At 37.0% G+C, this 16,270-nt stretch overlaps 1 protein-coding gene across 1 annotated transcript in view; it reads left to right on the top strand.

Moving 5' to 3' along the window:
• Positions 1-16,270, top strand: part of DOCK4 (dedicator of cytokinesis 4) — a 475,175-nt gene that overhangs the window by 196,602 nt on the left and 262,303 nt on the right. Inside the window, exons 2-5 of the mRNA XM_061197939.1 lie at positions 7,628-7,711; positions 9,950-9,990; positions 12,083-12,138; positions 16,093-16,189. Coding sequence (XP_061053922.1) covers positions 7,628-7,711; positions 9,950-9,990; positions 12,083-12,138; positions 16,093-16,189 — 278 coding nt within the window. The remainder of the gene's footprint in view (positions 1-7,627; positions 7,712-9,949; positions 9,991-12,082; positions 12,139-16,092; positions 16,190-16,270) is intronic.

Raw genomic sequence — 16,270 nt, 5'->3', positions numbered from 1 at the left:
TGGAGGCTGATCTCAAATGCACGGCAAGTCCAAGGATGGGAAGATGGAGCCTAGCAAGCGTTTCTTTGATTTTCCTACTGAGTTCATTTTCAGCATCAAAGCAGTGTTCAGGAGCTAGCACCCCATCTCCCCCTTGCACGTTTCCTTTGAATTTCTTTTTTTCATTCTTTCTGGACAGCCTGCTCCCATGGCCCTACTGTCATACTGATGACCAGCTGGGAGTCCCTTCAAGTTAGAAATGACACTTTGCTCTTAACTTCATCTCATGAGGGGTAAGATGGAAGGGGATACGAGAGAAAGACAGTTCCCTCCTGTGCTAGTGATCGTACCAATAGAAATCTCCAGATGACTTCTATTTCAGCCTCCCTCAAGCTCTATCCAGACAGCTAGAAAAAAGATAGTGTCTTTGATAAGACTATTAACTTGTTTTTCCCCACCGTATTTCATCTTTCCCTACAGGAGAATTTTGTGCATGTGTAGAGGAGATGACCCCTTGTCCTCTTTTTCCACAGTTCACTATTTTATGAAATAAAATCCCTGAAAAGAATTTAGTTCTCCTTAATCCACTTCCCCTTTTCACTGTTTCCTCCAGCTCTTATCCAGAAAAAAATCTTCTTATCCTTCAGAAATTCTACCTTTTTCTCCCCTTTTTTCCATTTGTGTCCCCCCCACTGCAATGATACTCATAAAAACTGATAAACCTAAATGTAGATACATCCATGACAAACCAAAGCCAAGTACAGTGTGAAATGCACGTGGACATAGGAAGGACCACTTTTAAATGTCCTCTGAGAGACGGAGTTCCTTTACAATGCCCTGCTTTCTCACTGCCTTCTCATTGTCGCTGCCATGTTTCAGGTACCAGCTTTCAGAATTTTACAACTACTCACATAGAAATGTTTATTTAAATTCTCGTGCAATCATAGCTCATTTCTGTTGTGAAAAACAGGAGTTTCATTTTTTGTATTAAATGGGATTCCATGGGATAATCTCAGAACTTGAGAATAATAGCATCGTGTTCTGTGTTGTAAATAGCTCACAAGTGACCTTTCAGACCACAGCCTGTTCCTGAGTTGGAGATCCTTTTATCAGAAAGATGAAGCCAGAACTCTGACTTTGAGGGATGAGTTTCCTTCCTTCGTGTCACAAGGGACAGAGTATTTCATTATTTTTTTTTCCTGCATTATGTTCCATTCGTCTTAAATGGTCAACCCATAAAGGGCAAGGGCAGCATTTGCCAGGCTTGACGTGAATCGTGGTGTGTAGCATCGTGGTAAATATTATTTTGACCATGATGATGAATATGTAACCATCTGTGATGTAGAGCTACATGATTGTCATCTAGTAGTTTTTTTATAATTTGTTTCTTTTTTTGCTTTTAAAGGTCATAGAACTCTGTGATTGAGTTTCTCTGTACTAAGTATAAAAGTTTTAAAGTACGAATTTGTTCTTTGCATGAGCAAGCTGTGTCTCTGAAACTGAGAAATGAGTCCCTGTTTCACAGCACAATTTTGCTTTTTTTTTCACCATCTTCATAGAAAACACTCGTGAATTATATATGAGGATGTTTCTCACAGACATTTAATTTTTAATAAACTGTCACTAGGTACTAAACTGATATTATATAAATGAATAACATTATAAGTGGTAAGAGGCAGCTGTTTATGATATGATTTTCAATATGGTTACCCTATACGTTTAACACTTTCAGCTTACACATATAAAGTTAGCCAGTGTTTTTGTTTTTGTTTTTGTTTTGGCCGTGCCACGTGGCATGCAGGATCTTAGTTCCCTGACCAAAGATCTAACCCGTGCCCCATGCAATAGAGGCATGGAGTCCTAACCACTGGACCTCCAGGGAATTTGCCACATACAATTTTAAAGGATTTGAGTAGAAGCTATGTTTATATGCATGTTTGTTAATCCAAAGAAATTTTTATATAGTAGCAAAGGGACAGAGATGAAAACAATACCATATAGTAGTTTTTATGTGCTGTTTAAAACTGTACTCCCAGGATCCTTAGGACTGAAACAATAGTATTGAACCTTTATGTTTCCAGCTCTATGAATGATTCATTCTCTATGATCTTTTCTGTAGCTGCTAAAGTTGTTCAATTTATAAGAAAACAAACAAGAAAAAGAAATCAAGGGATCAAGACAATGTGTGGTCATGTTCAGTAAACCCAAATATTATTGGTGGAGAAATGCCCCTGGAAAGGGTAGGATGAGAAGACCTTTGGATAAAGACAGAGCTACTTTACAACAACTGGGGACAAGATGAATTTTCAGCTGTGGACTTGTTTCATGCAAAAATGCTTGGAGGATTTTGGGATTTAGTTGGAAAGTTGTATCCAAAATGGAATCTAAACATAACATATTCTTCAAGTGCACTTGATGGAAATGCAAATTGAGGTTTCATGAATGCCTGTGTTTTCTTTGAATCTTTGCTTTACTAAACCAGTTTTCCTTACTTAATGATACATTGTATGCTACCACTAGTAAATTTGAGCCAGTCATGTATTCAGATCTTTTGCTCTTTTACCTAGAACTGCCTTCCCCTTTCAACTTTCTCTTTCATAACCTGAAACATAAAGAGGATAGCATTCATCCATCCATTCATGACTTTCATACATTGCAAGGCAGAGTTACTTGTGTAATTGAAAGGTTGGAAATGCCTTGCCATTTTAGAAGGTAAAGATCAAAGTCATGCCTTGAACTATAGCCTAAAAAAGTGTTACTCTCCAATATGATCTGCAGTTTAATATTTATTTTAGATGTTTTAAGTTATGAGAGGTGCCCCTGACATTCTCTGAATCCATTAAAACCTGACTACCATTTTTCAGTGGCTTCATTCATTCATTCCATGTGTGTGTTCATTCTCCATTCACGCACTGACACATTTGTATGCTGGTTTATGGAAGATGAATTAAAAATAGTTCAAGTTCTCAAGTAGAAAGACACAGATAAATGAAGTGCTAAATAGTATGTGATACCTTGCCCTATTTAAGGTGTGGTCAGAGCGCCCTTGGAGCACAGATGAAAGAGTAAATGATTCCATTTGGTCCCAAGGATGGGGAAAAGGAAGGGGGTAGCATCAGGAAATTGAAAGGGCTAACCTTGGAGCTAGACCTAAAACTAAGGCTACTTTGCAGTATCCAGTGTAGAAGGGCTGGGGAATGCAACTCCCGCAAAGGGGATAATATGTATAAAGGCACTGAGGCCTGCATGAAAGAGCTTGATGAGAATTTAGGTATGACAGTGTGGAGGGCAGTATGTGGAGAGGTAGCTGGAATGGGAGCCTGGAAAGGTAGCAGGAGAGCAGTAGTAAAGGACTTTGTAGGAGATACTGAGAACAGGCTTTCCCTCAGATGGCTGTTGCAGGTGGGGACAGATGTCCATTCTTTCAGAACTCAGGCAGTGACTAAAACCAAAGCAAGACTGGTCTGGGGACAGAGTGCTTCAATTATATATCATGCTCTGTAGTGCTGAGCTGAAAGGCCTCTTCCAGACTCTCAGAATTGCAGGCTGGCAGGGACCTTTCAGTTCACCTTGTCTAGCTCCTTGTTTTATAGAGGAGCCATCTGAAGCCCAGTGAGACTGAAGAACTTAATAGCTTGCCTTTAATAGTTATCAAATATGATATAGCTGAAGAGTGAAGTCAGAATTCACCCACATAGACTTCTTAGGTAAGAAATGAGGTGTGATACACAGTTATGACCCAGACAACCTGTCATCCCAGTTTTAAACAGCTCCTATGAAAGAATGAGTTTTCACAGGTAATATAGTTTGGTTCTTAGAATTTTGAGTGCCCTCTTAAAACAGAATTGCCCATAATAAAGGAACCTGACTGCCTAAGACCAGAACACGTAACAGTAATGGCTCTGCCCTCATTCATCCCCTCAGTGATTATTTACCGAGTTCAGTTTGTGTGCCAGGCTCTGAACTGAATCAGGTAGACAGTTGGGAGCTAGAACTAACCTAGTCCTTATATCCATGGAACTTACAGTCTGTTGCAGGAGACATCATTCAAAAACTTGCACAAATAAGAGGGGATGGTTGAGTGGTATATGGTGCTATGAGAGTATGCAGTTGGGATGAGGGGATGTGTGTCGAGGAAAGCTGCTCTGAGAAGTGGCCACTGAACCGACATCTGTAGGGTGACTACAGCTTAACTTGGTGGGGAGGGAAAGGAAGAGTATTCCTTGCAAGGGGTCGATCATGGGCAAAGTCCTGTGTGGGAGGGAGTATAGCAAGGAAGGTCTTTGTGACCAGAATGTAGAAAGTCAGGGTTGAGAAGTACAGGATGAAACCAGAAAAGGGCAGGGCCTTACAGGCTGTAGTACTGATTTTTTCTATTGTTCTCAGAGCTTTGATATATTTATGAGGATGATGACATCATCAAATGTGAATTTTGAAAAGACTTCTCTAACTGCTGTGTGAGAAATGGATTGGAGAGGAACCTGAGTATATGGGCACAGCCCTATAAGGAGACTGCTAGAGAAGGCCAGGCAAGAGGTGATAACGAAGCTAGGGCAGTGGTGGGAGTGGAGATGTTAAGAAGAAGATGTCTTCGGGAGATATCAAAGAGATAAGGCCATTGTGATGTGGGTCTTGGACTGGATATGTGGGTCAGGGGGCATGTGAATGACTCCTGGGTTTCTGGCTTGTAGAGTCGTTGGACACAGTGCTACCATTCGACAGAATTGGGGGCAATGGACGAGGATCTGGCTTGGAGACATGTAAGGATTGTATCAGCTAAATGGTGGCATGAAATAAAAGGAAAACAACCCCATCAAACTGTTGTCTGATATGGCGTGATATGTCTTATTACCTTTTCCTTTAAAGAAAAGAAATTGAACCTAATAAAATTTTCCTGATGCCACATATCCAAAAAGCATTTAAGTACAAGTGTGACAGAATCAAAGGGACCTCTGGTGGTCTCATAGATACTGTGTTGAGGAAGGACAACCGTGGAGACAGGGAGCCTTCCGGGAAGGCTTTCCAGTGGCCCTTTGGAGCGATGCAGAGAAATCCACCTAGGAATAGCGAGATAAAGCAATACTAACAGCAGAAGAAGACTAACATTTTAGAGTGGGTGATTGGGAGAGAGAAAATTGCTTAGGTTTGGCTGGAGGCGGAGGGGAGGTAATGAATTCAGTTGAAGCCATGCTAAGTTTTAGGTGCTTAGACCTCTAAATAGAGATATACAAGTCGGAAGTTGGTGTCAGCTGCTCAGGCCACAGATCAGGACTGGAGAGAGACTTGGCAAGTCCTATAGCGACAGGTGATTCTGGAAGTCTTAGCACGTTCTCCAAATAGGGAGAATGTATATGGATCGAAGGAAAAAAAGTATAGTTTCACAATTGAGATATTTATTAAATAGCTAGAATATACCAGACAGTGTGGTAAATTATTTCTGATAGGTGCCTTATTTAATCCTTCACTGCCCTTTGCAGTTTCTTCATTGTTACCCCCATTTTCCTAATGAGGTAATGGAGATTCTGAGAGGTTGGTATATTGACCAAAGTCACACAGCTAATAAGTGGTCAGATCTGGGTTCAAACCCACGTCTCATGATGCCAAGTTTGATGTTATTTTCCTACACCCAGGCTTTTTGACACCAACATTTAAGAAGAGGGTTAAGGAAAGAAGGTCTACAGAAGAAGGCTGGAGGGTATGAGAGAAGCAGTAGAAGATTCAAAAGAAGATAGACTCCTGAAAGGCAATATGAATGTGGTCGCAGTGAGGGACAGAGCAGTTTCAGAACACAGTGAAGTGAAAGGCTGAGGCATGCAGGGATGGTGAAGAAATGGAATTCGTGAATGGTACTGCCATTTTCAAGAAGGCGATGAGGGGTAGGAGAGAGCGACCAGCAGTAGAGGAGGTATTCATGGCAGCCTTGGGAGTTACAATAACATTTGTGAGTGGTAAGAGCTGTACACAGAGCTGGGTTGGGTGCCCGTACACTTAGACCTCTCATAGAAGCATCAGTAGTGCAGGGTTGAAACACTAGGGTTGTGAGAGGTTAAGGTAACTTCATGAGTGTAGACAGGCAATTCTGGGTACAAGCTTGCTTTGGAGTCTTTTAAATTGTACTCAATCTGCTGTCTATTCAGTTGTTGATCCCTTATAAGAAGAGGTCTCTGAATTATTATTTGAAGTAATCTGTCAAGATATACAGACCTTTGATTATTTTTCAAGCAGACATGTCTTCTAGGACATCAACATGAGGTCATAGGGTATTTATGGTTATAGTTAGAAAATGACATCATGAACTAGTGCTTATCTAAAATGTTCTAACTTGGTTACTATGTAGTTATTTTTATCTATCTCATGTACTTTAGGTTATGTTTTCTGTCCTGTGTTTTGACTGCTACCGCTAATTTTGTTTTGAGATCGTAAAACAGCTTTAGACTTCTCTGGAAGCCCATTACTTATGGGCATGTTTTGATTTTTTGACAGGTTCATGTATTCCTTCAGGCTTTTAAAACACATTCATAGCAATAGCAATAATTTATTTTGGGGATTGGAGTTGTATCTAAGTCTCACCATCTGAAAGAGAATTATAAAATTCACTTCCAAAATTTTGGGCTTTTAAAAATCATGCAGTCAAAGCATTTACTATCATTTTTTTGGATGTGAATTGCAAGGTGGTTTCAGCGTGTATAGTATTTAACAGGAGATGTCTCTTTCTCTTTTCGCGTGTTGAGGTACATTTTTAAAATTTTCTATCCTTGTCTCCTTTATGACTCAAGTGTTACTTTCCCGGGGAGAATCACTGTGCTTTTATTCTCCCTTAACCACTCACATGGCCTAGGGATGGTTAATCTATGCACTTTCTCTCTGGTACCCTAGTCCTGCTCAGCCCTGTGAAATGTTTCAGAAATCAGTCAATCTGTAACCATTAGGTAAGGCTAAATGGTGACTCCCCCCAATTCCAAATGGTCTGAGAGCTGAGGCATGTGGGAACTGTCACGGTGGCCGTGTGTTTAGACCTAGGGGAGAGGTCCAGGCATCACCATTGCTTACTACAGAAGCAGAAGACTGCTTTAATGCCACATACTGGGCTAGGCCCTGGGGACATATTAATGAGCAAATAGGTGCAGTCCCTTCTCTTGAGGACTTTCTGGAAGAGAAATATCCTGCAAACAGCATAGCAGAAAGGTAAACCAAGCTTATTAATGAGTAAGAAATATATTCCTTACTTATTATTGAACACATATTTATTGAGTAACTACCGTGGGGTGGGCATGTGGATGGGGAGTGATTGTAGCAGTGAGCAAGAGGGGCACATCTCCTTGCGAAGCTCTTCAGGCAGTATCTTTGTTCACGTATGCTATTGGGTGATGTTGTTGATATTTTGTCTACTCTCTTGGTAAATTCCACATCTTTGAAATTTGTATTAATAACACTTATTCGACCAAGAAGTTGGCGAAGTATGTAAACTTAAAGATTGACTTTCTTCAAGAATCTGTCAAATTAGAATATGACAGCCGGCTCTAGCTATCAATGTGTATTTCCTACTCACATTCATTTTTCTTAGTCAATAACATTTAATAGTAAGCAGTATAACTGGCTATAACTGATATGATGATCATCTCCATATATTCTATGTCATTTCTTACAGTTATTGCCAGTTTTCGAGGAACTGTCCCGTATGGCCTGTCATTGGAAATTGGAGATACAGTTCAGATCCTGGAGAAGTGTGATGGTAAGTAGACTAGTGTTGATTGTTTGAGGTTGTATAAACAATCTCCTGCAACATTGGACAGCTCATAAAGTTTACAGATTGTTTCCATACTTCTGTCAATCCGTGGAATTTCCCCAGTAGTCACAGTGAACCATTTTTAACAAAACTTTTTTCTTGCATATTGAATGTTTGGCTTATGGGAAAGCATTATTTGGTATTTTTAAGCTGATTGTATTTTTTTCCTAATATAATTTACTTATATTCACTAGATGCCAACATAGAAAGCAATTGAGACTATTGAATTTGTGAGAGTTCATGACTCGGGGCCAAACAAGAAGGCCTTTCTTAGAATGTCAAGAGTCTGGTGGGTTCCCCAGGACAGAAAGAAACAGAGGTCCAGAGCAGAAATGCCTTACCCCGGGTTGGGTAACCAGATGCCTCCAGGTGGGACTCCTGCCCAGGCCAACTCTGCTCTAGTCCTGCAGCCATCTCCTCCTCACCTCCCTCAAATTTGGGCTGAAGTTATTTACTGCATTTGAAATGTTAAATGAGCTTGTATGATTAATTTATGTAACAGGTATCTCGTTCAATCAGCCTAATATGTATGTTCTCAGATGCTTCTATTCCTGGTCAGCAAAACATCCTTAACTCTAGTCCTTAAAAAGATCCCAGATGAAATGACTACTCTTTTTTTCTTACCAAAATGGCCACATTGTAAAGTCCTATCAGTATATCCAAAGATAACTGCTTTTCCTCTTAATATGTTGTCCTTGTTAGTAATTTATAATATGGTAAGATTCTATCATATCAGGGTTCATTATTGGCAAAATTGTGTTCTCCCAAATAGAACTATTACTTTTAGTTAGAGCCTGTCATTAAATGCTGGTGATACATGGACATTTATTTTGTCCAATGTAACTAATGAAAATAAAAGGTTTTCTCTGTCATTGCCAGATATATTTTGTTTCTATTTTCTTTACGGATAAATATAAAGTCTGTTTTGAATTGGTGAAAATGGGCTTCACAACTAATGGCAGCTGTTTTATAACCTGAAAACCTTTCTGTATGATGTAGTTGGACAGAGACCTCTCTATGACATATCTGCAATTCTCAAAAAGTTTTGGTTTCTGTTAAAATAGTTGTTTAAGAATGGCTATATTTCTTGGATGGATGTCTTTAAGGGATGTAGTAAACCCTGACATTATAGAGATTCCAATTCTCAATTCATTCTGTTCTCTCCAGATTGATTTCAAAATGATGTTTTACAATATATTTTTTTGAGAAAACTTATGAGGAACAAAAATATTTAAATACAAATCTCAAATACTTCTTTCTAAAAGTTCAATTAATCAAAAAAAGATTCAATTCCATAGAACATTTGTTACATGATAAAATAATTTCTTACCAATAAGCAAAATGGTTTCTATTCGTGAAGAAAAAATAAATTGAAAATAATACATTTATAAGGGGCTATATATTAACCATCTAAATATATATGTATATGTATCTCTCTCTATATATATATACACACCCTGTAATTGTTTTAAACTATAAAAAGTTACGTTCCCCGTTAAGGATAGTGCCATAAAATTGATTCAGAGTTCCTTGGAGGTTAAGTAATAGGCATTCTACAGAATAAAAACTATGTGTGGATGAAAGAGTGCCATTAGTTCTCTTAGTGGATGAGACTTGGCTTCACTCTTCTTAGGCTATCAGACTGATCCTAACCCAAGATGGTAGGCTGAAGAAATGTGTGAATTCACTACAGAACTGCTGACTGAGCACTATTCTTTGATGGTAGGGTCTGGGCTTTGTAGTCAGGCAAAGAGAATTTGGAACTATGTTAAATCTTGTGTAGATTTTTGAATTTCCCTGGGATGTAGTGTAGCGTTTTATAAAATGAAGTGAAACTAAGCTCAGAGAGGTCAATTAATTTGCCCAAGATTCAACAGCTAATAAGTAGCAAAGCCAGAATTTAAGCACAATACTCTGATTCCAAAGCCTTTACTTCCGTTATGCATGCTTCTATTTTTCATGTACGTTTCCAATACAATTTGTAAATGATTTTATTAATAGAAGACTTAAACTAGTAGTCACTTGACTGTTAGTCTAGCCTAATCCCAACCCCCACTATGTTTATACCTAGAATATTTATATGTAGGGTAAAATTCCATCAGTAAAGGACAGATTGATTTCTAATCATTTCTTCAAAGTATTGTAATGATTTATTGAAATATGACCATGATTATTTCTCCACAGGCTGGTACAGAGGATTTGCCTTAAAAAACCCAAATATCAAGGTAAAAATTATTGCTTTTAACCATAATTATGGGATTTTTAAGAAAGATAGTTAATTTACTTTATTTCATTATACAATTGAAATTACAGTTGGGACTCTTAGTTGAAATACTAAATGGCAATACAGATTTTCATAATTTTGGAAATTCCTTTGAACTTGGATTATAGTTAAGACATGCTATTCAAATGATAATCCTATGTAGCTCTTGAAATTTATACTGAGAAGACCTTAATAGGCTTACTATATATAAAAAAAAAATCTTTTTGAAGTGTTAGTTTCACAGAGAGTGAAAGTAAAATTCAGGCAGGGGAAATATATATATTCCAAAAGAAACAGTGAATAGAGGTATTTAATCTTTAAGTTTACTGTGGTATCATTTGTAAAAAGTTGGTGTGGAGAAACAGGTTTATTGTAGGGTATGTTAAGAGTCCCTTTGGATTTGAGGAGCTGAAATGTGGGAAAATCATATAAAGAGTCCATCTTTCTTACCATTCCAGACAAAAACTAAGACTCATTATCCTTTATATATTTATAAAATCCTAAGGAATTATAGTAGGAAGTAATATGATTTTTCTTTTACCTTTCATTTATGTAGTTTATGATTTTGACACTAATCCTCGCTAATATCTATATTTTTCTAATACTTTGTTCTAATCTACCCATGCTACCCACATTTCTCTAATATTTTTTTACATGTCATGTTCATTTTTCGGTTTAATTCTGGTTTTACTAGGATTGTAGATAAGAAATTGTATAATTTCTCATTACCAAAGTCTAAGATAAGTAATCTAAACTCTTTTGTCTGCCTTTCTGCTTAAATATACCTTTTTTTCTGGATCATCCAACTGTGTTTATTACTTTATTTCATTTATTTTAGGTCATTCTAAAGGAGAGCCTGATACTTTAGCCCTCATTTAAAGTTATTTTTGGACATCTGCAGGCACATGCAAATGTAGCTTCAGTATTTAATTTTTCATTTAGTACATGGTTGAGAAAAAATGTGTTACGATTTGTTACTTCTGTTACTCTTTGAACCTCAAGTTCTGACTTTTTCTTGTTAACTACTATAATTACTCTATTTGTTATTCCTACCATATTAAGGTAAATTTAAATTCCAAAGGAAAAAAAAAGTTATTTTTTTAACCTATATACATATTTACTACTGTTGTATATTACAGAACTTGCTAGTTCAATTTTACATTATCCTTGGATCCACAATGGTGATAATGTATTCAAATGACATTTGCTTTCCTAAATATTTGATTGAATTTGTCATTTAATTGTACCTAAAAAATCATTCAGAGAATATTGTTGTTTAATGGATAATAAAATTGATACTCTTCTTTTTAATGTTGTGTTTTTCAATTTCTCATTTAGAACAAAGGAATAATTTCCTTGCCCTAGCTTTTTTCCCTACAATAAAAAGCTTTAAGCTAGTGTGGCTTCTTTTGATTAATTTTTATTCCATCAAAATGGCAGCCTGGTGATTAATTGCTGCTATGTTTTCATCAAAGATCTTCCCTAACATGTAATACACAGATTGTTTCCAGATTCATAGTGGTATTTTTTAGTATGTATTTTTATTTTTTATTTTTATTTATTTATTCTTTTTTATAAATTTATTTATTTATTTATTTATGGCTCTGCGTTGGGTCTTAGTTGTAGTATGTATTTTTAAATAGACACATGAGTATTTTGGAGAGAAGAAAAAGAACTACAACCAAAACAAACAAACAAAACCCCCTTCTTTCAATACTGCGGTATTAAAAAAAAATTCTTATTCAGCATGCTTTCTATATAGAATTCTTGAAAATATAAAAATTTTCTGTTTTATAAAGAATATACTTTTGAGTGGGATTTAATTTTTTGATTATATTTATTTTAAAGTATCTCTAAATTTGTAAACTGGTAAGTAGTAGAAAATAAAATGAATGGGTCTAAGCTACAATAGATTTAGCCTAAAGAATGGGTTAGAGATTCCTTCTTCCTAGTATTGTTATGGTTGTGTGGCTATATTTTATACATATGACTTACAGAACTAACTCTGGTGTAATAGACAGCTAGAACCATAACCTGCATGTTTTCTCTTCCAGGGTATATTTCCTTCCAGCTACGTTCACTTGAAAAATGCCTGTGTAAAGAACAAAGGGTAAGAAATGAATTTTATTAATAGTTGAAGGATTTTTCATGGAAGCATTACTTATTTTGGAATTTGAAGACTTAGTAAGTGTCTTGAAAAATGAACTATAGAAAATCATGCCATTGTCTGTGTTGTTTGATAAAGACAGATTACACTAAGGCAGTTGGCGGAGAAAATTAAAGAACCACGTCTGTGTGTTGGACAACAGTAGGATCTAGGGCACTGGAGGTCTCTCATTGTCCAGAAATCATGGAATAGGCCTAATCTTTTTTTTTTTTAACATCTTTATTGGAGTATAATTGCTTTACAATGGTGTGTTAGTTTCTGCTTTAAGCAAAAGGAATTGGTTTTTCTTGGTTTCCTGCTGTGTAGGGAAGCATGGCAGTCACACCCATCAAATGCTGAGTCATGTCTCAACCCCAGGAATTTCCTAGACTCACTACTGAATTATAAGCAGCCAAGTCTGCCATTATTTTCCTATTTGGGGTTAATACCATATCCTTGTGCGACCATTTCACAAAGCCGCTATTCTGCTTCAGAGAACATCATTTCTATGCTATTTGTTTGATTGAGCTCATTGATCACTTAGGATTTCTCATATATTTAAAAAGTTTTTCCCAGTCTGTGTCCAAAAGGACTTAAAGCAGCTGTTATGATAAAAGATTATTCAAATAAAATATCACAGAATGAAAGAGTAGTACTTGCTTATTTAAGTGGTTAACATAAGCAGATTATTCACTTTAAGTGAATCCAAATATTTGCTGCCAATGTCACAAGAAATATGCATTGGATCACTGAATAATTTTCATTTTATGACAGAAGAAACAATACAGGTTGTACCATAAAAATTGCATTTTTCATCAAATAGCAAAAAATAGGAATTTATTAAATTATTAAAGCACATTTTAAAGCATATTAAATTATATCTTCAAACTTTATTTTTACCAGAAAAGTTCCATGGAGGCTATTCAAATGGGTGATTCTTATATCCACTCTCTATAAAGGTAGAGTATTAAATCTTAGCTCAGTGAAATAATTTCTTCAGGTGGCTGAGAGTATATGGTATAACTACTTCGAGTATGTGGATAAAACTTAAAGCGTCTAGGAGATCCTTATGTTATATGTCTTATATATGTCAGTTACTTTAAGCAGTATTATTATGATTATTTTGATAGTAGTAGTAGTAATTATTTAAAACAGTAGATTAAAAACATAATTCTAATACTAATAATTACCACCATTACTCTTTTAATAAATGTGTGTCCGTCAGAAATGTTGTGCAGTTATAATCCACCAGAAGTGAGTCAAGCAGAGTTATCAATCTTTTTGGAATTCTCTCACCAGGCTCTATCCAGCTCCCTTCAAGTAAACCAAGGGACACTCCAGAAAACACATGCGTACTCTTTGTTCTGACCTTTCTGCCCTAGTGATCTGGTCTCGGCAATGTTGAAACCCAGGGTTTCTACCCTGTCCCTTGAAGAGTCCACCTGAACAGATCCCCTGCAGCCAGAGTTCTTTGCTGCCTTTGCCCCAAGCCCCACCCTGATCCCCTCAACTCTCCTGAGCAGAGGGCCACCCAGCCCCCATCTTACACTCTGACAGAGGAAGAGAAAAGAGAAGATGCTAGCAAAAACGTCAAGCATCAGTTCACCCAGTGAAAGTCCTCTCTTTCAAACTGTATTGGGGTGGGACATAATTTTAATTGAAACAAGTACCTTCTTTTATTTTTTTTATTTTTATTTTTGTCCCAGCCAGTAAGTGGTGAGTATCTGGCTCCCTTGAGTCCGAGGAAGTTTAAGTATGGGTAAAGGTGTCTCAGAATTTGGTCGTGTAAGTTTAAGACTTGGCTGTGGGTTCTCCACCTGACACAAGGCATGATAAGCATTATACAGCAAGAGAACTTCAGGGTAGAACCAAAATTTATTTTCTTAAAAAAAAAAAAAGTTAGAATTCATTGAGACTTTAGGTTCTAGGACTATTAACTGGAAGAAAAACTTTAGCCTGAAAACATTCAAGAACACGTATTGCCAGGTGATTGCTTTCCCAGAGAGGAACCTCTTCAGGATTTCGATGTTACCTGCCTTATTTTCAGGGGATTAGCACCCTGATTGCCCACCAGGATGAAATAGCTGCAAAGTTCATCTCAGAATAACTGAACAAAATATAATTTCAGGGGCAACTGAAATGTTTGAATGTTGATTTTGGTATAATTAAAAGGAAACAGCTGCCTCACCTAAAATGGCAATTCTGTGCTTCTTAAAAATTTACATTTTGGTTGAACAAACCCCAAATCAACTTCCCACAGACTGAATTGCCTTTATGTTCTTTCCTGGGTCTGCAGAGCAATGCAGGACTGACAGGGGTCCTTAAATTATAGTTTGTGAGGTCACTTCTCTATTGTTTAATTCCTGCTGAGGTCATTTCAGTTTTTAGATGTTAAGTAGGTTGTTGAGTTTTCCTGGAAATTCACTGTTCCCTCCTGACCTTGCATTCTATCATTTTATAGTCTCTGTCTCCAGATATTCATCCTTTAAATTGCAACAGCTGCTTCAAAAGCAAAATAAATGCACTACCATTTGAAAATGTCATATTATGTAGACTTGATAAAAGGTTCTATATATGTCACAGTTCATATATTACTGTTTACTTTTATTTCTAGTTTTACAACCCAGCTTTACATTTTCAGCCGTGTTTAAGCTCTAGAAAGGAGTAAAACATTCACAGGGTCAGTACTTTAGCAGCAGTATGAAATGAGGAGAAGAGGCTCTGTTGGTGAAGAAATCAAGGCAAGATTTTAATTCCCATACTTGCTGTCAAGAAAACTTTACAAAAAAAATTATATGCACTTTGGACATAACATCAAAAAGGAATGCAGAGCAGTTATTAGCCTCATGCTAAGAAGTAATTTTCCCTTGATCATCCATGTCACCTGGTTCAGTGTCTACATATTAGATATTGTCCTTGGAAAAAAATACTCGAATGAAGAAGATAATCCCCATCAGTACCGTCGGTTAACATTCTTTTGAGAAGCTGTAGTATTAATAGGCACTTAGCCATTTTAAGCTGCACAAAAACTGGAAGAATGTGAAAAAAGAAACTAGAGACAAGAAAAAAAGGTTATTGTATGTCAAAGGTAGAATACAGAAGACCAATTCAATCTTCTGTTTTTTCCCTCCATCTCCTTCTATATCTCCTTAATATTAGGACCACCATACATACCCTGCTAGATGTTGGTATGAATATTTTCCAAGTATAGTTTCTGACGTTTAGAAAAGAAATAGGAGAAATATATTACCCTAATCATGGAGTGGAGCATTCTGCAATGGATATTCAAATATCTGTGATGTCAAACGCTTAATAAGTTCTGTGATGCATGACAACATTACTGATAGTAGTAATCATTTTTCATGGTCTTGTTGGCAAGTCATGACAATGAAGTGTTAATGAGAACAAGTGAGTGTTCAGTCAGTATCTCAGTGTCTAGTTGTTTATAACGGTGAGTTAGTTTAGACGATTGCAGCCATCAAAGCCTGATCGTTGAACGAGCCTGTCCCTCCCTTTGAGTCCTATGGTCATAGAGCTTGGAAGGCAAAAGCCATCTCACAGTTTATGTAAGCCTGGTGACCTCATGTTACACACAAGGACTTTGGGACTTGGAGAAGTTAAACGAGTTGCTCTTTAGAGGTCAAACTGTGGCTGGAGCAGAACTCTTCTGCTATTGTTGCTTTCCACCACACTGCTCAGACTCGACCTGGATAAAGTGGCTGGTCGCTGTGTTATGGTACTGCCGTAACCCACTTTACCTTCCTCACACAAGTTCATAATCGGATCCTGGTTACTGCCTGCAGAACCAAAAATAACTCTGCAGCTTCCTTTCCTGGTTGGTCTTTTAGAGTGTTTAAAAGAAGATTATTGTCTATGTCATTTGCATATACACTTTGATGTTGTCGTTCAATTTCACAGGCAATTTGAAATGGTTATTCCCACTGAAGACTCTGTTATCACAGAAATGACATCAACATTAAGAGACTGGGGAACCATGTGGAAACAACTCTATGTGGTACGTAACTTTTTAATGGCATCATGTTTCCGATACAGAATTGTTTTAAGAAATATCTGAACAGGAGTGTCAACTAGCATT

This window comes from Eubalaena glacialis, chromosome 8 (genome assembly GCF_028564815.1).
Source record: "Eubalaena glacialis isolate mEubGla1 chromosome 8, mEubGla1.1.hap2.+ XY, whole genome shotgun sequence".
In the NCBI taxonomy this organism is placed as follows: domain Eukaryota; kingdom Metazoa; phylum Chordata; class Mammalia; order Artiodactyla; family Balaenidae; genus Eubalaena; species Eubalaena glacialis.
This window is presented reverse-complemented; position numbering and strand designations above follow the sequence as displayed.